Here is a 22,381-nt window from a genome sequence, read left to right as displayed (position 1 = left end):
AAGGTACCCAGGGCTGTACTTGTAGAAATGAAACTTATTGGATAGTTGTAAAAGTGACACCAATATGGAAGCCATGAGTGTGGTTTACCAACTTTGTTGGTGATGCCAGTCTACCACACTAGTGTCACCTTTACCACACCAGTACATGTACATGTATTGAATACAGGAATGAATGCCTTGTTGGCTCTGATACCATGTTTTGTCCCTTTAATTCTTGTTACAATATTCATCACAACTTTATGGTGCCTATTTTTGAAAATGTAGCCATCTTGTTTTTTTCACCCATTTTTTTTCGCCCTATCGCACTATTTTTGTAGTCTGCATAGGATGTCATCCATAAAATTTACTTGCTGTGGCCTAATGAAGATGTAACATAATCTATCATACGCCCGCTAGAGCTCAGAGCTCTCCTGTCGTTTGTTTGGGGTTTCTCTGAAGCAGGTTTAAGCAATGAGCTTTTATCTTGGTTTAAGTATAAAAAGTAGGTAAATATGAAAATCTTCAGGAAAATGGACCTCATATCTCCGCCACATATTTTTTCAATCGCAATGCAGCTGAATAGAGAGATAAACACTGTTGTAGTGAAATAAGGGAATCATTTTTAAAGGCCCACTTTCAAACACACACGCGCACCCACGAATGCACGCATGTTTATGCACATTAACACCTAATACATAAAAACATATAAACCCTCTTGCCGAAGGTAACAAAAACATAACGTTACTGACGCCAATAATTACTTTGTCGAACTAAAAATACGAACTTCGTGGGGGCGAAAGCAAACTTCAATGGAATGTGCGGCTCCGACTTATTATTTTTTTATTACTTTGTATCAGACATTAATGAACCTACTGTATCGTACAAGTTAATGATCATATTGTATCATACAAATTTGGTCATGCAAGATTGACAATATCCTCCAGAACATTCACTTGTGTGAATGCCATCTACTATCAATAAATTTTCGGCATATTTGAATCATCATTTTGTATTTCTGGTGTTTGTGAATTGTACAAAAACTAGGTCAAAGTCAAGGCCCAAACTACATCCTCCTGTTGTAAACAATATAACTATCTGTAGTATTGTGTACACGGGTAGATTCCTTAGGGTGGGCTGATGGTGCAAATATACTGAAAAGTGGCTGTACATGTCAGTCACATGAATGTTTTGTTGTAGAGAACATTTTCAAATTTGTTGTCAAAATGTTACATCGTGGGTCTTTAATTGAAAACGCAGCAAAAGACAGGTCCAGAACCCTGCATCTGCTTGGAGATGAATGCTCCATTCCGCTTTCACATGCTACGTCATCAGGTTCATGAATAATTCATGATCAAATTAGTCTTGCGCATTTGTGGTTCCGCCAGCGGTCAGCCTTAGTACAGGAATCCACAGAAAACTATAGGAATCCACATGAAGGAGGAGCAAACCTACTGAAATGCAGTATGTTTGGATGATTAAACATGACAGGTCACTATAATTTGACAAAGAATAATCCACATATGGCCTTGAAATGAAGAAATCGTCAGAAAATGCCTGAGGCGACCCTCCTTCATATGGTTTCCTATTGTTTCTTATGAATTCCAATATTAAGACTGACCCGTTCCGCCAGTCACCGCCCCAGGAATTGAGGAAAAACTTCCTCCTCGCTTCTTCTTCTTGTGACACGTCTGATTCTAAGGTTTCTTGGTTCTAGTGTAGTCACAGTTGTGAGGTAAGTACATATAACACTTTCTGAATCATCTGAGATTACGCATTACCATTGACAGCTGCAAAATATATATGATTTAAGACCCGATAACAATCGACATGTTGCTTCGCCAGGCGACCGAAATATACACTTTTGATGATGTTTTGTGTTAAACCCACAAACGATCCAGTGGATTGTGAACCGAACCATAATACAAATTTGAACACTTCAATGAGCATCAAGAGATATATTATCTGTCCTTGTGGTCTCCAAAGCTGAAATTTTGAAGCTCATAACGTGGCATTGCAGTAGAACGTAAACAGCCCCAAGTCTAGCCCAAGCCCCTCCCTTCTTGCATGTCTTGAAAAAGTCAGGGGAAGTTCCAGTTACCGAGAGATTGCCACTGTCATCATTCGGTTCAGATCCAAGTTGTATTAGTGACAAATCCGAGGTCAAAGTTACAGTTCATCTTCATAGATCAGTAAATTGCTCTGTAACGTTACACTGTTGACCTATATTTCAGGGTCAGTGTGCCTTTCTCCTCTAGAATTATGGGAAGTCTACTATGAGGGGCCAATGAGGTTTAAAAAAAACCATTTTACTGGCCTGTCTTAGCAGAGATAAGACTTTATAGCTGTAACGTTACAGATTTTAAGTTCTTCCAAAGCTTGACTTGTAACTTGTAAAACTAATAGTCAAACCTGTATTAGCGCCACCATTGCATAACGGCCACCTGCCCATAGTGGCCACTTTTTGTCGGTCCCTTGGATTCGTAATGATTAAGAAATAGGCTTAGCGGCCACCTGTCCAACGCGGCCACGGCCACACGATTTCCGGTCCCGCAGGTACAAAAACACTGCCGATTACGGCCAGGCGGACCGCTGATCTATGTTACGGCACGCGTTCGGCCATATACAGCGGCCGTATCATCACCCTACGCCGGATTTAAAACCTCTTTGACTTATTTTCAAAACAAAACTTCGTAAACTGGTGCTACCCATACCCGCTGACAAACGAGGTCATATGAGGTCAATAGACGACACCAATATTACGGAGGTAAATTGTGTTAAAGTTACGTTCTAATACACTATCACTTAGGTTGATTTACATCACAAAAACTTTCTAAATAAATTGTTACAAAGACAAAATGATATGAATTTGGTGACTATGGTGGATTTTATTCTTACATTTATTAAGAGATAAGTCTAAAATGACGAGACTTTTCTTGTGAGTACCACATTAGCATAATGGGCGAATCTGACGTGTGAACGCGAGCGGGAACACACGGCCCGGACGGCGAAGCATCAAAGGATACAAGACGAAAGATCAAAGAAATATGACTATACCGGTCTCTTCAGACAATATCAACTGTAGAACATTTAAAACTTTTTATAGCTTTTGTTTTCTTAATACATATAGTGTAAAAATCATTGCAGTACATGTACAGTACTGTATTATGTGAATAAAGATCAGTGGGTACTAGAACCATGTGTAACTTATTGCTTGAGTTCAATTAATTAGCATATTCTCTATAGTGGCCACCTCTCTATAGTGGCCGATTTTGACCAGTCCCTTGAGTGGCCGCTATAGACAGGTTTGACTGTAGTCCATTTGATGTCTCCCTGTTTTTGGCCCCATAATTGTGCACATGACACATGCTTAAAGGGTTGGAACCCTGCCAGGGTGCATACATAAGTATAACTGTTCCTCTGCACATTGCACAGATGATCAATGTGCTTTCCTTGTTCCTTTTGATACAGTAGGGCCATTTATGTTACATTACATTAAGAGGAATTAAGATTATTAAGATGGTTATGGAGCCAAAAACATTGCAATTGGTATCTCTTTGACATGTATTCGGATGTTCGGGCACAGAGGTCAAACAAGCTAGAAGGTTATCCATTGACCATCTGTCAGGTCAAGGCAATCATGTCAAATGTCTTGTATAATGTATGGTTCAAACTCAAACTGAACACCAGTCCTGTTCTGTGTGGAATGCTTGCTGTGCTGGTTGTTATACAATGTTGTACCCCAAAAGGAGTGGGGTGACATACTGTTGGTCAGTATAATGGAGTGAAGTGAAGTAGATTCCCCCTTCCACAATGTGTCAATGTTCGAAATTCTAGTTGATTTTTTGCAAGGCCAGCTCTAAGATAGAAAAAAAACGGTTACTTTTACAGGCTTAAAATGTAGCAGACACATGTATCATTCTGACTCATTTGTATATTATTCAGACTGTGGTACTAGTTACTAGTAGTATATCAAGATGGCAGTAGTCTTGGCCAGGCTCAGGTTGCTAGAAAACAGTCAAAATTCATCAATAGAAGTTGAAATTGGACTCTATGACCAGCTGCCATTTCTGGCATATTATTTGTTTTCAGGTTACAATGGTCAGTCTGAATCTTCCAGTTGTTATCCCAAATGTGTGCATTTCAATATTTCCATCTTCTGTCCTAATTTTCTTCTTATGTCTTCAAGAAAACAGGACATACACAGAGATGTCTGGGAAAGCGCAAGAAGCAGGGGAACAACAGGCCCCGCCCCCGTATCCGGGACAACCGCCTCCGGGGCAGTACTACCCGCCCCAGCAGCAGCCCGGGGCGCCGTACCCACCCCAGCAACAACCCGGGACGTACCCACCCCCGCAGCCTGGCCAGCCTGGGGTGTACCCACCCGGGCCACAGCAACCTGGGGTAGGTATCAATATATGTATAACGTTATGTATATACAGTAATACTACAATGTTATTCATATATATACAGTATATGGTAACACTCATTCAGTATAACAATAACTATTGATTCAGAATTAACATGGATGTATCTTCATTTTTCAATATTGAAAGAGAATCATCTTCAGTCAACTTAATTCAGTTGCAAAAAAAGGCAAAATCATCTTGAAGGGCAAAAGTGCCCTGAAGTATGTGGTATTCGGTTATTCCTATATAAGTTAAAATGGTGAAATGTGTGGTTTTGAATTTCAGCATGCTTTTCAAATTTTCCATTTGATGTTGCCGCTATTACAAAAATGGCTGCTCATCTACAAGTTTTATGAGCTATATTTTATAGTGACTAATTTTGACAGTCAACACCAAGAAACGTGTACACATAATGTTAATGATACTAATACTTATGGAATAAAGCTTTGGTAAGACTATACTAAGTAACAATTTACCCTATTTCAACAAGCAACCATTCGTGCCCGCCCCCTCACAACCAGAACATCAGACAGCGGTGAGTTCGCACTCCGAGGAAATAAATAGAAATACATGTAACAGATCATTGCTTCTGTTCTAGGTATGGAAGTCACCACTTTAGTTGCTGGGTGCAGATTTGGTTTATTTACTTAACTTGCACTTGTTCTTTTCCTGTTAACCTTAATCCTTATTGATAATCTTATACATGAATTTAAGTTACAGTACATGTGTCTTAATTGCAAATCCAAACAGGACAAAACACCATTGGCCGGCCACATATAACAGAGAGTAAAATTAAGTCCATGAATAAGCAAAAAGTGAAGTAACAAACTATAATTGACATGATTAAGATTTTATACACTATTTCTGTACACAAAGCAAAATGCTTACCAACAAGCTTTAGATCAGTCCTGTTTTCTAAATCAAATTCTACTTAAGCTATTTGAAAGATACCACTTCAACCATACTCTTGTATATGCATGATTGTGACAGAGAAGGTTAGGAGTACCTTCCTTGAACCCTTTGCCTGCTAAATTTGCATCAATAACTTATGGGTTGGTCATATGTATAACATTCCCCTCCTGGTGCCATCCAGCCAGACTAGATTGCATGATAAACTACTAATAAGTCCCCGAATGTCTTGCCCACCTTTACAAGCAGCCAGGACAACCAGTAGTATACATGACCCAGCCACCTGGGCCACCCCAGTATCCAGCACAGCCCCAACTTGTAACGGTATGTAACGATGGAGTAACTATGCCCATCAACAGGAACCTTGTTGTGTTTGGTGTTTCTGTGTTGAAGTTTACAACCCTTAGCACATAGAAGTAGCCGTTTTCTCTACTAGTATTGTTTCTGGGTTTGAGCAGCAGGGAGAAGGTTAAATGCAGGAGCGGCGTTGTATAGAAGGTATTTTCTGTAGCTGCTAGCTGCTATGGTGTCTCTTGTATCCTCCTTATGCTGCCATGTAACGTGTTTATAATCCCAATGTTTTGTTCAACGTTAATCTCCAATCCCATTTTTGGTGTCCCCTGTTCTGTAAAATGCTTTGTGATGTGGTGGCAAGTAGCTTCTGCTTCATGTTTTTATGTGTAAACAGTAAAGGTAAAGGTTTTGTAGCCTGTTTGAGACCGTAGGTTCAGTGGGCATGTCTAGGGTTACCTGGGTATGATATTAGAAGTTGGAGCCCATCCCTTTCCTTCCAGCACCTTTTACCTCCCTAACTGAAGTCAGGTATCCATCTTAGCACCAGGGTGGAGTAGTGAAAGACGTGTTACGTGCCTCTCAATGTTGTGTTCGGTAGCCTAAACTTTCAGCCATTAGTTGTCTCTAAGTATATTCTCATGTGTGCCTTTACTATGTTTGCAGTACCCACAGCCGCCCCCGGGAGGCTTTCCCCAGCAGGGCCCTGGTCAGCCGCCTGTACCGCCTGGGAGCACTGTCATTGGTGAGTTAATCCTTAATGTGTCATATGTAAGGACAGATCAATCTCTAAAACTGGATAAGACCTACATATTACTTTCAGATGTTTTGAGTGATTAGTACTAGTACATATTAACATGTAACTGGAAAAAAACCCCTGGAAAATCAGACTTTTAGTCAGGGCCAGCAGAGAATTTGTTTGGCAGCCAAGGCATGCTTGCCGGAGAACCTTATTAGATAAGCACTCTGGGGAGGTGTCATGAAAGGAGAGAGTTTGCCGGCCTGGCTGCTGCACAAGTTCACTGCTGACCCTGGCTAAAAGCTTGGTTTTCCATGGTAGGAAAAAACATTTGTGTGCGTTTGTGTGTGTGTCTGAGTGTGTATGCTTACGTGTATCACTGTATGTGTGCACAGTACCTGTGTTTATAACCTTGCAAGCAGGCTACTAGAACACTAATAGTAGTACTGTAGCAGCAGAACTTGGTGTGGAATACTATAGGCTACTACTAACTTCCACTCCTGTTCCCAGTGTCCCAGCCTGGTGTGATTGTGACCGGTCCGCAGTCATTCCGTTCCGGCCACCCGGTCACCTGTGTGTGCCCCACCTGTCACCAGACCGTCCAGACCAGGGTGGACTCCGAGGTCGGACTCATCACCTGGCTGGCCATGGGGGGCCTCTTCCTCGTGGGGTGAGTCAGAGATAACCTTTTGCCAACAAGGTTATGTTTTTGGATGTGGGCGATAGTTGATATGTTGTTAAGTGTTTGCAAAATGATGAAATGAGTAGGTTATCGGCCCACTAGCAGCTTTCCATGGTACTGCATCAGGGCTGCTGGTGTTGATATCTCCTGTTGTATGAAAGTCTTCATTTTTCAAAGGTAGATAGCTGTTGGGCTTATAAAGTGATGTAGGTTTGGCCCAATAGCTTATCAATTAGGTCAAGTCTGCTTGTGGGCCATTTTTCATTGGTCATGAAGTGCCACATCAGATACATGTAAAAAAGGTCCAGACCTGTACCTAGATCCTTGTACCTGTACCTGACAGTTTTTGTTGTATGTTTGTTTGTTCACCAGATGTTGGGCTGGGTGCTGCCTGATCCCGCTGTGCATTGATGAGCTAAAGGATGCTCGCCACTCCTGCCCCAACTGTAGCACCCACCTGGGCACCTACGACAGGGTCAGCTAAACACCTGCACCACCTGCCTGGCTTGAGTTGAAGAACAGTCGGTCGATCAGTATGCTTGCAGATGACAAACATAAGGCCACACCAATTTAGTTTCCAGGTTCTTGGATTTTAACAGAAGAAATAATTGGAATACCAGTATCAACATTAAAACAGGCTGATGGGAAGTGGATTACAAAAACATTTATCAGAAAACGTACGCTTATATGTCAGAGAATATTTCAATGTCAAAGATGACGTGAAAGAACAAAAGTGAAGAATCTATTTTTTAGTCTGTATCTTGGTGCAACACAGTTGAAGGGAGTGAACAGAGTCAGATGTCAGTTTTCTTCCCAACTCCGTTTTCATGATATCCACTGGCTAAAAAGTCCATAAAATTGACATAAGATGTCTGATAACCAAGAAATTATATTGGTGTGACCTGTTCTTGAGTTTAAGATACCGGTATGAAGACATTTTTTCAAAACCACAGTCAATTTTGGGAGAGGCCCACAATGGATTAAGGAGGCTGTATGGATCAGAAAATTTGCAGGGATTTTTATGAATAGACAACAGGGAACATGCAAGCGAACTATGGTAAATGTTAAATCAATTCAATGTTTGGGGCTACATTCTACTTGCTTTAACACCACACTATACCAGTGAGAAAGTTGACTGTGGTAGTGAAGAAAAAAAACAAGTTTACTTGGACAAGGCTTGTCAGTAGCTTACAAGCAGGTATACCTGACACAACTATGGAAACACAGGTAACACCGAGAAAGTGCTGTTCCCACTTGTAGCTCTGCTTTACAGTTATATGTTCCAAGTTTTCTAGTAGAATATGAGGGCAGGGGCAACAAAACAAAACAAAGTGACAGAGTAGAGGATGATGCTGAAGAAGGCATGATGGGAGTTTTTGAAATTTAAGTGAAAATGGGGTTAAAAGAGAATTTCTACCAAGAAAAACAGACTGTCCTTGTAGTGCCAGTAGTTGATTTTCTGTCAATGATAAATGAATTCTACAGGGTACCTGCCAAAAGATGTAGGAGTGTGTAGTGTCCTTGTTCCTTGGAATGGAGAAAAACTGTTTTGTTTTTAGCTTGTCCAAAATCCAACCTACAAACACGTTGTGATCTCATAACGTCTGTCTTTGTGAATATTTGCTGTTTGGATACATGCCTATCTTGGAGCTGAGGAAAGTTTTATGTATTACCCGATTTGTACATTGGTTTTATACTGATGTCTGAGTCATACCTCTACATAAATTGTAATGTACTTTGTCTTATAGTAGACTTCAGTTTTGGAAGTACACCCACTTGTTTTTGGTGATGCCTCAGGGGCTAGCCTAATAGTATATAACCATATAACCAGTACCTGCAAGTTGCTCATTTGACCTGGCTGATATACAGCTTGATATGCAGTGCACTATGGTACACAAGAATGTTTTCAATTTATGGCTCACTGCCATATTTAAAAATTGTTTTCATAACTTTTTTATCTGTTTTAACAAAATGTGTATTGAATCTAATGATACCTGATGATGATTGCTTTTGTCTTTTTGTATTCAGTAATGTAGACATAACATGTTTTCACAAGTTAGGGTTTTTTGTAAAAACTTGCATGCTATAGCTTCTTGCATATGCCAGTGGCACTAACTGACTAAGTAACAATATATTTTTTCACACCATAACTGGCATAAGGAGCTGACTTCTGTCATTTTCCATGTTTTTATACAGAAAATACCACATGTCATGAACTATGCAGAACTTGCAGAAGTTTTTATATGAAATCAGACCATGTGCCATTTATCAGATATTCGGAGCTTGAATTCTGCTTCAGATGGCTACATGTTGATACTGGTCACAGATTAGTTTCTGGAGAAGATTGCCACAAAATTTTTTCAAGTTAACACTGTGACAGAAACTTTTAAAAATAAAAATAGATTGCAGTTTTTTCCAGTCAAGAATAAATGACTTGTCTTTCTACCTTACAGCACAGCGAGCTTTATGTAGATAAAAAGTAGTATGTTATATCCTAAAGGCTAATGTGCATGAATGTTTTTTCTTACACACATAATTTTCTGTATGCTATAAGAATAAAAATGTGCTTGAGTTGTTGAGCTGTCTTCTTGTGGTATAATATGTTGAATCATTGTTGTTTGGTAATGTCAGCAGTATTAAGTATTGCACAGGATTTTCTCAGTGTCAGCCTGCACCGGCTAATGCGCCCATCCAAAAGTGCCGTAATAATCTACGACAAAGATTGAGGGCACTCAAGATGAAGAAGAAGAAGTGTATAGTTGAAGATAAGCTAGCTGTAGAAGTAGCACACAATGAATAAGGAACCATTGAAGCCCACATAATTTCCTTTTCTTTCCATTATAAATTTACACAATGCACTGAAATTATACAATAGCCAAAATCTTTTCACTGAATTGTAATATCATTTAATTCAGACAGCATGGTCCACTGCTAACACATACTAAACATGTAAAGTAATCATTTCCAGTTGGAGTGAAGCATGATCAACAGGATTGGACTTTTCCAGTTCTCCAGACTTGTTAGCCGGCTTCTAGAACTAAAGAAGAGTAATTTAGTCAGGCTACAGCAGGGTGTTCAGTTGCCATTTCACATATCTAGCCTGGCATCCATCCGATTCTAACTACAAATCCCTCTTCTGATCACTTTCCTGTAGAATAGTCTGGCAACCATCATCATCAGGCGAATGTAAGTTTCTTCCAAGACCTTAGGTCGGCAGCTAGATGGCAACCATTGATACAAAAAGGATTTGGCATTTGAATATTTGCCAAAAATATAGGTGGGCAACAGACATGACTGTTTTGAATTGAACAGAATTGAAACAGGGTTGAAACAGGTTTTCAGAAGCTCAATTCTCATTACGCTGCTGCTGTGAAATACTTGATGCTCAAAATAATGCAGAATGTAAGGACAAAATGTTTCAATGGGGACTCGGGCCAGACTAATATGCGTAGAAGTGATTGGAAGAGTGAACCAGAGCTGGAATATGACGGATGCCAAGCTATCTCTAACAACTGTACATTTCCTTAAGTACACAAGGAACCTTTGGACTGAGTAATCTTGATTATAATTTATAGCTTACTTTCATATCTCAGCCTTGACAATTTGCTTAAGGCAAAAATGAAATTCTTTCTTTCAACAGGTTACAGTAATACACAATGTACCTGAAATTTTAGATTAGATTTTAAAGATTCAGACTACCGGTATTAGATATTTCTATTCTCCTTTAGAGCAGCGAGAGTCAATGCAGAGTAGCTACATCACTTAAAGGCCTTTGTTCTAGAAATCAACTTTCTTAGATCCTGATCAGAAATTCTGCATACAATTGTATAACTTATTTCATGATGTACATACATATGTAGTACATGTATTAAAACATTCTTTTGAATTGCAACTTAAAACTATAAAAGCAAAGAATTTTACAAGACATTACATTGACGTAACATTACATTGTTATAATGTAAACAGTGATTTACATCATTCAGTCAAACGGGAGACCTAGTGCATCCCTGCCTTGTACATCAGCTAACAAAAGGGTATGTCAACCCATAAGGCAGTATAACCTTGATGATGTCAAATGATAATAATAAATGTAGCATTTTGAAATAACTTGTTGCTAGTACACAGTGAATTTACTTGCCCTACAGGGCCCAAAATATACAATAATAGATCTAGTGAATATTGTTAGTAAAAATCCACATTCACTTACACACCCAGTTCTGTGGGGCTGTTGGCTGGTACAGGTTTGGCACAGGTTTAAACTTTTTAATTTTACCTGCACTAACCCGCATATGCAGGTGATAATCTGAGCCCTGCATCAGAAGATGTATTATGTTTTGGATGCAGTTAAAGCCTGTATCTTCTAAGGACAGAAGAAACCTACGCTAAGAAGACTGAGGGCTGGGTTTGTTTGGTTTTCAACTGTACATATTTCTGGTGTGGTCAGAAGCAGTGTTCTTGGTGTCTTTCAGTTTGTTGACAGCTAACTGCAAATCCGCCATGGTGATCGGCCGGAGAGCTGGCTGACCATTCTCTGTTTGTGACTCTTCAGGTCTGTAGGTCGGGAAAGAGTGATAAAGTTTAAGTCCTTCCCATACCACATGGTGTAAAGGGCGGCACTCATCTCTATTTTCTTAGTCCTTGGGCTACAGAGCTGGGTAAGTGTTCACTGGGCAAGCACTATGTTTCCACTATCATATTCTTTCTAATAATTGCTCAGTACTAACCAGAGAAAGGAGTACCAATTTTAAAGTCTTGGTAATGACTCAGTTGGGAACCTACATGTATCACATGAAGCACACTACCTATCATAAATGCTGTGGTCAGTTTAAAAAAATGACAAGAATGGGGAAACAATGATGACACAACCTTTTCCCTGCTGCCTAACCCCATAGCCAATACATAATTGGTGCAACCAGCTTCTTCAGAGGTACACATCATTGTTTACTTTTGCATAGAAATAAGACAACTCAACATCACGTCAGGACGACTCACTTTTCCGTGGCGCCTCCCACAGCACCCTCAAGAGCGCCCCCTGTTGCTCCAGCCTCATCTTGCACCTGCTGATCTGTTTGCTGTTGGTCTTGTTGTTCCTGTTGTTTGTCCTCCTTCGCCTTTTCTTCTTTCATCAGATCGCGTACCCGGTACACCGAGGCGTTGCGACAGACCTCCCTCAAGTCACTGCCTGAACATGCGTCGGTCTGCTCAGCAATTTTCCTCAAGTTAACATCCTCTGAGACCTAAGGGATTTTTTAAAAAACAAATCAGTTTGACTTATTTACAAGCAGATGTTAAGAGGAAAAATAGTTTACCTAGCTGTCCATTTCTACACACCTTCTTTTTACTGTTCACTTTAACAGAGCACAAGGGGAACCAAAAACAGGTTGCCCCAAAGATCTCCTACATCTTTCCACAGATGACCATGTTAGGGAGGCAGCTTATAGTTATACAGAAATTGACAGCTAGGAAAATGTCACGATTTTGCCACCACTGCTTGGAGATTAAGTACAAAACTGGCAGAAAGTAAGGCAGTTGATATATAGTCTTCATGTAAACATGAATGTTTGTAATATATCTAATGCTCTCAATAATAATAAATACATTTGAATTGAGAATAAAGTTGACTTTGAAATCCTGGGAAGGAGTTACCCTGCACAGAAACTTAAGAAAGACATAGAAAGATACTTACTACTTCATTTGCAAGGATGAGCTTCAAAATGCTCTCTCTTTGTTTCTCATTCTGTAGTAAACCAACAAAACACAATGGTAACCAACACATCTCTAATGCATGTATAACACAGAACAATACTTTCTTTGGAGAAGAAGAAATCAAGCAAAACAATGTTTCAACTTCATGAAGGGAAACATACATGTAGTTATTCATCATTATGTACCGGTATCATCATTTTGTTTTGTAACTTCCATGATTAGTGTTCCATTTTATGGACATCTACCTTTCTGTTTGTTTATTTGATAAAAATCAAAAATAGAAGACCAAAAAGTTGCTTACAGGTACATTGATCCAGAACCTTGATGGCATACGTCTGAGGATGGCCTGATCCACATCCTGAGGTCTGTTGGTGGCTCCCATCACCATCACCTTACACCTGAGGATTACATGAGAGTAAATCGTAAAGGTTGGGTACATTTATATGTGGGTGCCTCAAAGAAACAAGGGAGATATCCAGATTATGCATGATGTATAAAATGACTAATAAACTGGTGGACATTCACAGGAAACAACAAGAAATACATGATGTCTTCCAAAAAGTCACTTATTTTCTAGAATGGTGACAGAGTAACTCAACTGTTTTTTATTTATTCATTCATCTACTTGTTTGGCTGTACAATCAGCCAAGGTAACCCAACTGCTTATTGAGCTCATGTGAGCTAGACTGGTTCTAGATAAGTTTCCCTGACCTTGGGTTTGTTGCGAGTCCGTCCCACAGTGACATGAACTCTGCCTTCATCATGGCGGTGGCCTCGTGGTCCTGAGACTGGCGCTGCCTCAGGAAGGAGTCAATCTCATCGATGAAGATAATGGCTGGCTGGATCTTAGTGGCCTGGATGTAAGGACATCAGACTTAATTATGCTCTCAAAGGGAAATTTCAATTTCCTTCACAAACTTTAATTCATTGGCATATTACACTTTTCTAAATACATGTAATATCCATGTACAACTGTTTTGTTTCATTTGTGATTGTTATCAGGCATTGATTTGCAATAGATCTTAATTCATCCTCTCCTGACTTCATGCTATATGCAACATGCATCAACCTTAGTTACTGAACAGGAGTACTATGCGGAGCTTTATGGCCTATGTTAATAATTAACTCTGTGGCTATTGCTCACTACAGCATGTCATATAAATTATATAGAAAAAGCATTTACCAAATGGAAGACGGCGGAGGCCAGTCTCTGGGACTCCCCGTACCACTTGTCCGTCAGCACAGACGGCTGCAGGTTGATGAACCGACACCCCGCCTCCTTGGCCGTGGCCTTGGCGATCATGGTCTTTCCACAGCCAGGTGGGCCATACAGCAACACACCTGACAGCAATTCAATAATGGGTTAGTGACCCACCACGAGGTGTTTACAGTGACATAACCACTATGTGAGAAAACTAGCCAGGAATTGTGTCAATGTAAACACCTAGGAAAAAACATCTCTTTAACATTATCATCATATGGCCAATTAAAATGGACATTGCGCCAAAAAGCAGTTACTCAAGCAACTGGATATGATTTTGGAAACCGTCAGACGTTTCAGACAGCCATCAAGATATGAATATCAGTTCTACTACAGTGGCATACACAGCTGCTAGGAGGCCCAAAATCAATCCCCTTGTCTTTCGCTTTGATGACACCTAGCCTCATACTAAATACAATACAGATCCATCTGCAGATTCTCCCATTATGCTACCCACAAACACAAGACAAGAATATTAAATGGCACTAGAAAAATGGCAAGGGTGATAGCACTTCCAACAAGAAATAAAGGTGATTGATTGTTAGAACTTCTCTTATACCTTTAGGCGGCTGCAACAGCTGAGACCCTTCAAACATGGAGTGTTTCTGGAACGGCACGATGACGGTCTCCTGGAGTTCACTAATTGTGTCCTCCAGACCAGCGATGTCCGTCCACGACACCGTCATGCTGCCCGGGTCAACCAGGTGGGCCGCGATGGTCAGCTCGTACTCATTCAGCTATGGGGGAGAGGGAACAATAGGATTTAGGTTGATAACAGTAACAAGTTCGTGATTTCAGAAAATCAATTGCTTTATTATTATTTTCATCCAAAAGGAGTATCCAAGGGAGTAAGCATAGTTTTAAGCTTGTATTTGTGTATCTGTTTGTATATGTGTGCGTGTGTCACTATATCAGTATGTGTGTGTCACTGTGTGCCTGTGTGTGTGTATTATAATATTCATGTTTGTATATCTATACATGTGTGTGCATGTAGTGGGATGTATGGTTTTGTGTGTGTTGTGTGTGTGTGTATGTGTGTGTGTATCTGTGTGTGTACTAGTATATGAATGTCTCTATCTGTGTTTGTGTGTCTCTGTTTTTCTCTGTATGTGTGTGTGACCACTTCAGATTCAGAACAAATATCTATCTACATACTTATGAAAAATACATATCTTAATACAGCTCTTACCCTGACTCCCGTTATTCCAAGTTTCTTCATGATTTGATTGGCCTGAAAAACAAAATAGTCAATGAAATTTTCAACAATATCTTCCAATACACAAAGCAACAAGTCAGTACTATAAACTACATTGTAATGTACTACAAATAAAATATAAAAGTTTAGATGTTTTCCTTCAAAGTGGTACTGCTGTAGTGCTTGTGCAAAAGTGTGGCTGGACGGCTATATCAATGGAGACGGATGCTTTGCACAGAAAGGTGTGGGGAGAATATTACTTACTATCATTAGTAACAAACATTAGACTCCTACAGTAACAGAATTCAGGTTCACCGATATGTGGTTTTGTGTATGGATACCACTCTATGTTTATATATCTATCAGGAGTCTTGAATCATGATGTAATCCATATTGTTATTACATTCTGACTGAACCTTCCCTTTCCCATCATGACCCCAACAAAAAGCAGCCTGCAAGCCAATTTGAGCTTCTTGCGAATAAAGAAAGGTTCAAAGAAACATGAGAAGTCGAAAATTACCTTTTTCTTTGCCTCGACTTTTTGTTTCCTTGTCGGGTCCACCTGGTCCATGAGCCACTTGAGTGTGTAGTAGGAGATCGCTGCTGACGCTGCCATCTTCAGGAGCAGGAGAAACGCCTGGCTCTTTGACATGTTGCTCTCGACTCGGAATTCCATCCTGGACTGGCACGTAGATATCACAAGCTTTGTGTTGTCTTCTTTGTTGTTGCTACCACTTCTTAGATTTCGCAAACTTTGTGTGTTCTTCTTTTTCTTTGGAGTTGTTGTTATTGGATCTCACAATTTGTGTCTTCTTTGTTGTTGTTGCTGCTTCTAAAATCTCACTTTGTTCTTCTTCTTTGTTGTTGCTTCGTCACAAAATCTGTTCTTCTTGTTGTTGTAGTCTCTGTAAACACTTTGACTTATGTCTGTGAATAGTTCTATGCTTTACCAAGACTGCAAGACGTCTGTTTTTTAAGATTTTATGATATCCCAAAGTTTCAAGTGTTGTCTGATGAGTTTCTTATCTGCTCAATATTAAGAATACCTGAAAAGAAAATTCAATACCATAATTTCAATACTGTAAATCAATTAACAACACTATATACATTTACATGGAATCCATCCATCAGAATCAAAATAGCTAGTAGTAGTAGCCTGATGTCATCACATCCTTTCTGGTGCAAAATGCTGCCAGAATGTATGAAATACTACTTCCTTTGTTCTCTGTCAAACCACATGTACCAATGTGTTTATCCCAATAAATGCGATTATGGTTTCACCCTATGACAAAAGAAGATGAAATATGCAATTGTATACAACTTGTTACTTGTATCAAATATGTAGTGTTGTTGTTGACATGATAATATTTTCTTGTTCATCTTTCTTCTTGATATTCCCTTTGTCAAATTGATTATGAACAAAACAAAGAACGGGTAACCATATAACGTTAACGTTACACGACTTCCAAATCGATTTAGGTGAATTTTCATAAAATTGATTACTACGACATTGTATTACGAATTAAGAGGGTTTTAACTTGGACATTTGATTACTGGATCGGAATCCTATGTCTATGAGTATGACCTTAGTTTTGGGTAAATGAAAAGAAAACTGTCATCAGACATAGTCACATGACGTTGTGAAACTACAAAAATCGTCATGAACTTGGCTCACATAACGCGATTTTTACTCATGAAGAAACTACGCAGATAAATCACGTTACAAACCTCGGACGCGAGTCAAACTTGTCTTTGGACTGTCCTGTAAGTAGCTACAATACTTATCACGACGTCATGCTGACCTAGCGTGGAATATTCTGGAAATAATGAAGGTCACTCAAGACGAACTCTGATTCTCACTGAACTTCCGCCATGTTTGTCTTTGATGCAATCACCTGTCTTTACAAAGCATGATGGGATGTATGGGCTATTCCACTCATTGCCCAGGGGGTGTTATTGATAATTCCCAGTGTACGCAAAATGAATTCATTTTCATTTTATGTAGGATGGTATCCTTGGTGTGTGATATGATAAACAGTACATGTTGGAATCAGCCTGGGTGCCATTTTCACTCCTGCTACCCGTTCCCAGATGAGCAGAATAGAAGAGAAGTAACTGTATATACCTACCTACCTACCTAGTCCCTTGACCTCCAGGTCGTTGGGGGGACATATACTGTATATAGTGTATGATAAAAGTCTGTGCGAGAGGCGTCTGTAATGTTATCATTTTTTTTTTATGGTTCTCCTGTCGATTCGACAGATGAGCAGGCAGACAGGCATTTACCTCATTTTTGTGCATAGCAATATACATTATCAGATAACGTTACATGTATGTTGGGCAAAAGTGTATTGTATAGATAGAGTATAAATGCTAGTGGCCCATTGATCTTTTCCAAAGATTTGATGACTTCGCCAAGAAGGTTGTATTTTCGGTAGCGTTTGTGGGCATATGTGTGTCTGTTTATGTCTGTTATTTGGGTGGGGATGATCAACTAATATAATTTATGCAAATGAGGGCCTTATTTGCATAATCAATGACAAACATAACTAATACACCAGTTGTAAAGGTTATCATTTGGCGAAGGCATGGGGTCGTGGAACTTAAGTTACTAGTAAGTAATATATATCTTATATTTACATTTGATATCTACTACATATACTAGCATCTAAAATATTTCAAATACTCAAGGTAAAATAATTTCAACACCTTCCAATGAGTGCTTTTGCACTAAATCAAAGACTTTCTTGCTGAAACATTGACATTCACAGCACACAAAGAAAGACACAGGGAATCAGATCAGCAGAATAACATGTTATCAATATCATCATCCGTATCATAGACAATACACCCTCAACTCGCCAAAATATTATGTTTGTAACTTATCAAAAAGAGATATCAATTGGATTCAAGTCTACAGATATTTGGCCCCCAAATATGCTTTAAAAATTCAGCAATATAAAAGAGGTCTAAATGAAGGAAGATAAACTGAGTATGACCTATACAACAGAGTAAATAATAGTACATTTCATTGTGTTCAATGGTAGCTGATGTTCAGGTGTTAGGTACTTTTAAATTGATGCAGTTTTGGTCTTAAGAACATTCAACATATCATTGAAAAGAAGTAAAACTGAAATCATTTTTATTTTGCACAACTGGCAGTTGAAGTAGAGGTGTTAGAAAGTTTATTTTGGTTCTATGTAACCAAAGTGTTGGTCTTTAGAATATTCAACACATCATCAGAAAGAACTGAAATCAAGATTCTAAAAAGAGGTTCAGTTGTATGGTCAGTATCCTCCCCTGCCTCTGCCACGGAACCCACCACCACCTCCTGTGGGGGTGAATAAAAAAGAGTGAACATTTACAACTATGACATGGTTCTTAGAAGTAATCATGAGTCCATGGTCCCAAAGGCCAGGACAAAACTTCTACAGAACTCGTTCGTACACGAAGTCAATGCAAAAGTTTGAGCCACTGTTGTATATTTTGTTGCCTTATCATAGCGCTGCAAGCAGTCTCCTTGTATTTTGTACATAATTTGTTTGTAGTACATTGTATGTTTTAAATTGAAATTTTCAACAACCTATAATAATTCAGGATCTGAAACACATAATTTTTCCTCTTGCATGTAGCAAAGTTTCTCAAACTATGCCACAATATACACAAGATTGGTAATTCTTTGGTTGTAAAGAAAATAATGTAAGGGTCCTTATGTAGAGGTGGTCACTTGTACAGGTTTGACTGCGTATCAATAGAACCTCACCTCTCCCTCTGAATCCACCCCCTCCTCCTCTGCCGCCTCCACGGAACCCCCCTCTTCCACCGAATCCTCCTCTTCCACCGAACCCCCCTCTTCCACCTCGGCCTCCTGCAAAGACAACAAAAATCAAAGATAGCTACATTTCACATGCACTCCATCTGACTATTTTGGCTCTCCATGTGACGATGCGGTTTATAAACACGCATAATCATCTTGAGCTATCAAAGTCCTAAAGACTGCCATGCAACTACTGCAACATAACAGAATAATCAATATGTTCAAATTGTTTTGAAAGTGTAGGAACAAATTCATATATCACAAAGCTAAAACCAAAAGCAAGACTCTTACCTCTTCCACCACCCCTTCCTCCTCTTCCACCACCCCTCCCTCTCTTTGCACCAGGAGGCTGAGGGAGGAATCTCTGTAGCGGGAGCAGCTTTTCTGTGCTAATGTAGAACTGTGACCAAAAGAAGGAGGCTCATTCAAAACTAATAACAACTACCTAATTGTTTTGGAGTTTTTATCTTCCCGATTTTTGGGGTGACCTGTCCACTCGCCACTGCAATTTCATGACACCGCAGATGTGTTTCCAAAGTATTACTACTAACTGTATAACAGAAGCCTTCTTGCCCTTCAAGTCAACAAAGGTTAGACATTGATGTAATGAGTTACTCAAGATAAAAGTTACTCAAGTCAAGTAAATAGAAATTTTTTTAGACGTTTTATGTCAGCGATGGTCATTGGAGTTTACAAAACTTATCGAAGTTGCTTTAGTACCAATTGTATTAGGGAAATCCTTTAACCTTTTTAAGTCCCCATTAACACAAATGAAGTTATCATCATGCAAACAACTCGGACAGGATATATTACTTAGTAATTAATGATGAAATTTGATATATAATGTTTAAGACCGTGACTTAAATCAACTAACCAACATGAATTCAGTTTGATATGCATGATATGCTACCTGTACTGAGTTAAAATATAACAACTTACCTTTTGGTCTTTGGAGAAGGAATGAGCTTTCATGTTCTCACCAAGTTTCACTGAGAAATACTTGGAGATGTTAAGGAAATACCAGCTTTGGACCAGCAGTTGCCGGATCTACAGTACTAATCATGCTTCTAACTATATGGCCGCACCCTACATTGCTGGCAGAGAGGGGTCAGCTACAGTTCTTTAGAATTTTGTTAAAAGTTATGCATAGAACTTGCGTTCATCTGAGCACCTTTTATATTTTTAGAGTTCGTTGTACCAGTGCACCTTTTCTGAGAAGTAAATTTCAAACCCATGTAAGGATACATAGTCCTTGATGCCTCCGAAGATCTCATCCACCTTGCCGATCTGTTCCTTATTCTCCAGGTAGATGGGCGCGTTGAAGTACGGAACCTTTTCTACAAGGTCGGCTTTACACACAAGGTCACCCTCACAAGGATGGACGTAGTGGCCGGCCTCTATAGGTGACATTCAGAGAGGTAATTAAGTTATATATGTAGAATTATACACTGTACTAATATGCAACTGAAATTTCACACTAGAGGTTGGAAACTCAACAGGTATCTCTTCTTTTGAGCTCTAACAGACTCAAAGGTTACATTTTCATGATGTGCTAAATCTTTCTTTGATGGAATTGTGAATGTACAATCTGTCTTTCTTTGCAAAACACAAGCACACAAAGCAATTCATAGGTGAACTGCATATCTCAATAACCAGAGATTACTCCATTCACCTGTGACCTCTGCTGGGGGTCCCTGGTCGTAGTTGTTGTACCCTCCTCTTCCCCTGCCTCCTCCACGACCCCTGAAGCCGCCACGACCGCCTCGGTCACCTCCATAACCCCTTCCACGGCCTCCTCCAAACCCACCTCCACGGCCTCCTCGGAAACCCCCTCCACCTCCTCGGAAAGACATTGCTGGTATGGCTGCAAAGTGACATAATAAATGAAGGAATGATGAGGTACTTAGAATAAATTTGGTTGTTATATATACACCAGATAAATTTTATCTAATTTAATTTATACAAATGTATTAGAATCTAATGGTTCCGGGTTAGTATCCCTAGCAGGCCCCAATGTGTCAGGTTTTCCCAGTGGCCGCTTCACCATGAGTTCATTTTTCCATTACAGTATACAACCACAGTATATCAAAGTTACATAACGCAAACTCAAAACCACTGCGAACACTCCGCTAAATCCCAGCAAACTTTAATGCATTTACGGTAAATCCCAGAGAAAGTCATGAATATGAATCAATTTGCAGTACTACAAAGAAATATTGCTGAATAAACCGCAGCGAATAAAGCAAAGTTTGGAGCAGTATGAATACTTTAAACAGGGAAAATACACTTTGCCTTTATTCACATTATCCAAGTTTGAAGAGATTAAAGTAAATATTTAACGTTACCACTGCTCATAATTCATGAAGATGTTCAGAACTTGTGCATTTATAAATTATAAATGCACAAGCATTATGCTTCGGTGAGATTAAAGTCTAAACACTTGAGTATTTACCTGATCAGTGTTAAATGGGCCGTTCCAAAAAATAAATGTGGGGGGTGGGTTGAAGAGGTCGGATTTTACTGAGGGGGGGTCAAGCAAATCTTGGATTTGGATTTCGTTTGAACAGGGGGTCAAGGTAAGTCTGAATATGGGTTTTTCTACAAAAAAAGTCAAGAAAATCTGGATTTGGATACTTCTACTCCTATTTCAGTTGCAGTACTGTAAGGGCAAGGTTCTAGGATAAAAATCATGAGGGGGTAAGGTTATTCAGATGAAATAAATGGGGTATAAGAGGCATTTGTAACTCGGATGAAATAAAGGGGGGGTCGAAGCTCTCGGATGAAATTAGAGGGGGGTCGAGGCACTCGGATGAAATTCGAAGGGGGGGTCAGGCCCTCGGATGAAATCCAAAGGGGGGATGAAGCGAAAATCCAGCCTCTTCAACCCCCCCTCCACATTTATTTTTTGGAACGGCCCAATTATCTAAAATACATTTGTGTGGTGCCGCCTCGGTCCTATACATTAGCCCTTTCTACTTGAAACAGCGGAAACATGTGACAAACCCATATAATTTTGTTCAGAAAATTATAGAGCTTGCTTGAGATGTTCACAGTCACACGTGTGTGACTGCCCCCCTCCCCAACCGGCTTTCAATCCAAGCGATTTCCTCTAGCTTCAAGAATATCTATGATTTTTACGTTGAAGAAACGTTTACTTTCATTTCTAGTTTATCAAATGCAAAGAAGAAATCTATCATGAGGTTTGTAGATCAATTAGAAATTCTTGTAAATTTCTTACCTTCAAAAAAGTTGTGAACCAACGCGTGGGGATGCGCGCATGTCTGGTACGGTCAGTCGCAAACTGTTGAACATTTACGACACAAATATTCGGGAAAATTCTGAAGTATCCGCGACAATTAGTCAATTATCAATATATAGTGATGACTGAAAATAACT

At 39.5% G+C, this 22,381-nt stretch overlaps 3 protein-coding genes across 8 annotated transcripts; 1 reads left to right on the top strand and 2 right to left on the bottom strand.

Moving 5' to 3' along the window:
• Window positions 1-296: 296 nt before the first annotated feature.
• LOC118410959 (ATPase family AAA domain-containing protein 1-B-like) lies at window positions 297-17,100 on the bottom strand. 3 transcript variants are annotated; one of them, XR_004830626.1, is made up of 11 exons: window positions 16,897-17,093; window positions 15,689-16,214; window positions 15,163-15,204; window positions 14,533-14,710; window positions 13,896-14,053; window positions 13,424-13,566; window positions 13,014-13,110; window positions 12,693-12,743; window positions 11,999-12,243; window positions 11,166-11,557; window positions 297-357 (listed from the first exon to the last, which is right to left on the bottom strand). XR_004830626.1 is itself a non-coding variant. In XM_035812938.1 (11 exons), exons 3-11 carry the CDS (start codon window positions 15,842-15,844, stop codon window positions 11,422-11,424), a joined length of 1,206 nt encoding a protein of 401 aa, XP_035668831.1. In that variant the 5' UTR covers window positions 15,845-15,863; window positions 15,913-16,214; window positions 16,897-17,093; the 3' UTR covers window positions 9,901-11,421. The 3 variants fall into 3 exon arrangements, 2 of the variants coding, with proteins under 2 accessions (XP_035668831.1, XP_035668832.1); XM_035812938.1 differs by lacking the exon at window positions 297-357 and having other exon boundaries at window positions 9,901-11,557; window positions 15,689-15,863; window positions 15,913-16,214; XM_035812939.1 differs by lacking the exon at window positions 297-357 and having other exon boundaries at window positions 9,901-11,557; window positions 16,971-17,100.
• Window positions 1,371-9,585, top strand: LOC118410960 (lipopolysaccharide-induced tumor necrosis factor-alpha factor homolog). 4 transcript variants are annotated; one of them, XM_035812941.1, is made up of 7 exons: window positions 1,371-1,711; window positions 4,173-4,380; window positions 4,876-4,920; window positions 5,544-5,618; window positions 6,252-6,330; window positions 6,835-6,994; window positions 7,379-9,585. In XM_035812941.1, exons 2-7 carry the CDS (start codon window positions 4,186-4,188, stop codon window positions 7,488-7,490), a joined length of 666 nt encoding a protein of 221 aa, XP_035668834.1. In that variant the 5' UTR covers window positions 1,371-1,711; window positions 4,173-4,185; the 3' UTR covers window positions 7,491-9,585. The 4 variants fall into 4 exon arrangements, with proteins under 4 accessions (XP_035668834.1, XP_035668833.1, XP_035668835.1 ...); XM_035812940.1 differs by having other exon boundaries at window positions 1,375-1,711; window positions 4,166-4,380; XM_035812942.1 differs by lacking the exon at window positions 4,876-4,920 and having other exon boundaries at window positions 1,377-1,711; window positions 4,166-4,380.
• Window positions 17,101-17,962: 862 nt separating the features above from the next.
• On the bottom strand, window positions 17,963-22,381 carry LOC118412407 (H/ACA ribonucleoprotein complex subunit 1-like). The gene is made up of 7 exons (XM_035815255.1): window positions 22,224-22,381; window positions 20,658-20,849; window positions 20,231-20,382; window positions 19,925-19,984; window positions 19,277-19,385; window positions 18,932-19,036; window positions 17,963-18,499 (listed from the first exon to the last, which is right to left on the bottom strand). Exons 2-7 carry the CDS (start codon window positions 20,836-20,838, stop codon window positions 18,456-18,458), a joined length of 651 nt encoding a protein of 216 aa, XP_035671148.1. The 5' UTR covers window positions 20,839-20,849; window positions 22,224-22,381; the 3' UTR covers window positions 17,963-18,455.

This window comes from Branchiostoma floridae, chromosome 3, assembly GCF_000003815.2.
Source record: "Branchiostoma floridae strain S238N-H82 chromosome 3, Bfl_VNyyK, whole genome shotgun sequence".
NCBI lineage: Eukaryota > Metazoa > Chordata > Leptocardii > Amphioxiformes > Branchiostomatidae > Branchiostoma > Branchiostoma floridae.
The sequence above is the reverse complement of the archived record's forward strand: the minus strand, read 5'-3'. Positions and strand labels throughout refer to the sequence as shown.

What these genes read in the sequence shown, in the direction of transcription:
- LOC118410960 (XM_035812941.1), top strand. Translation starts at nt 4,186, where the DNA reads ATGTCTGGGAAAGCGCAAGAAGCAGGGGAACAACAGGCCCCGCCCCCG. An exon ending in CCGGGCCACAGCAACCTGGG is followed by an intron (nt 4,381 to 4,875) that starts GTAGGTATCAAT and finishes TATTTCAACAAG; the next exon opens with CAACCATTCGTGCCCGCCCC. An exon ending in AACCAGAACATCAGACAGCG is followed by an intron (nt 4,921 to 5,543) that starts GTGAGTTCGCAC and finishes CTTTACAAGCAG; the next exon opens with CCAGGACAACCAGTAGTATA.
- LOC118412407 (XM_035815255.1), bottom strand. Translation starts at nt 20,838, where the DNA reads ATGTCTTTCCGAGGAGGTGGAGGGGGTTTCCGAGGAGGCCGTGGAGGT. An exon ending in AGGAAGGGGTGGTGGAAGAG is followed by an intron (nt 19,037 to 19,276) that starts GTAAGAGTCTTG and finishes TTGTCTTTGCAG; the next exon opens with GAGGCCGAGGTGGAAGAGGG. An exon ending in GGGTGGATTCAGAGGGAGAG is followed by an intron (nt 18,500 to 18,931) that starts GTGAGGTTCTAT and finishes TCACCCCCACAG; the next exon opens with GAGGTGGTGGTGGGTTCCGT.
- LOC118410959 (XM_035812939.1), bottom strand. Translation starts at nt 15,844, where the DNA reads ATGGAATTCCGAGTCGAGAGCAACATGTCAAAGAGCCAGGCGTTTCTC. An exon ending in TTGGAATAACGGGAGTCAGG is followed by an intron (nt 14,711 to 15,162) that starts GTAAGAGCTGTA and finishes TCTCCCCCATAG; the next exon opens with CTGAATGAGTACGAGCTGAC. An exon ending in GCTGTTGCAGCCGCCTAAAG is followed by an intron (nt 14,054 to 14,532) that starts GTATAAGAGAAG and finishes AATTGCTGTCAG; the next exon opens with GTGTGTTGCTGTATGGCCCA.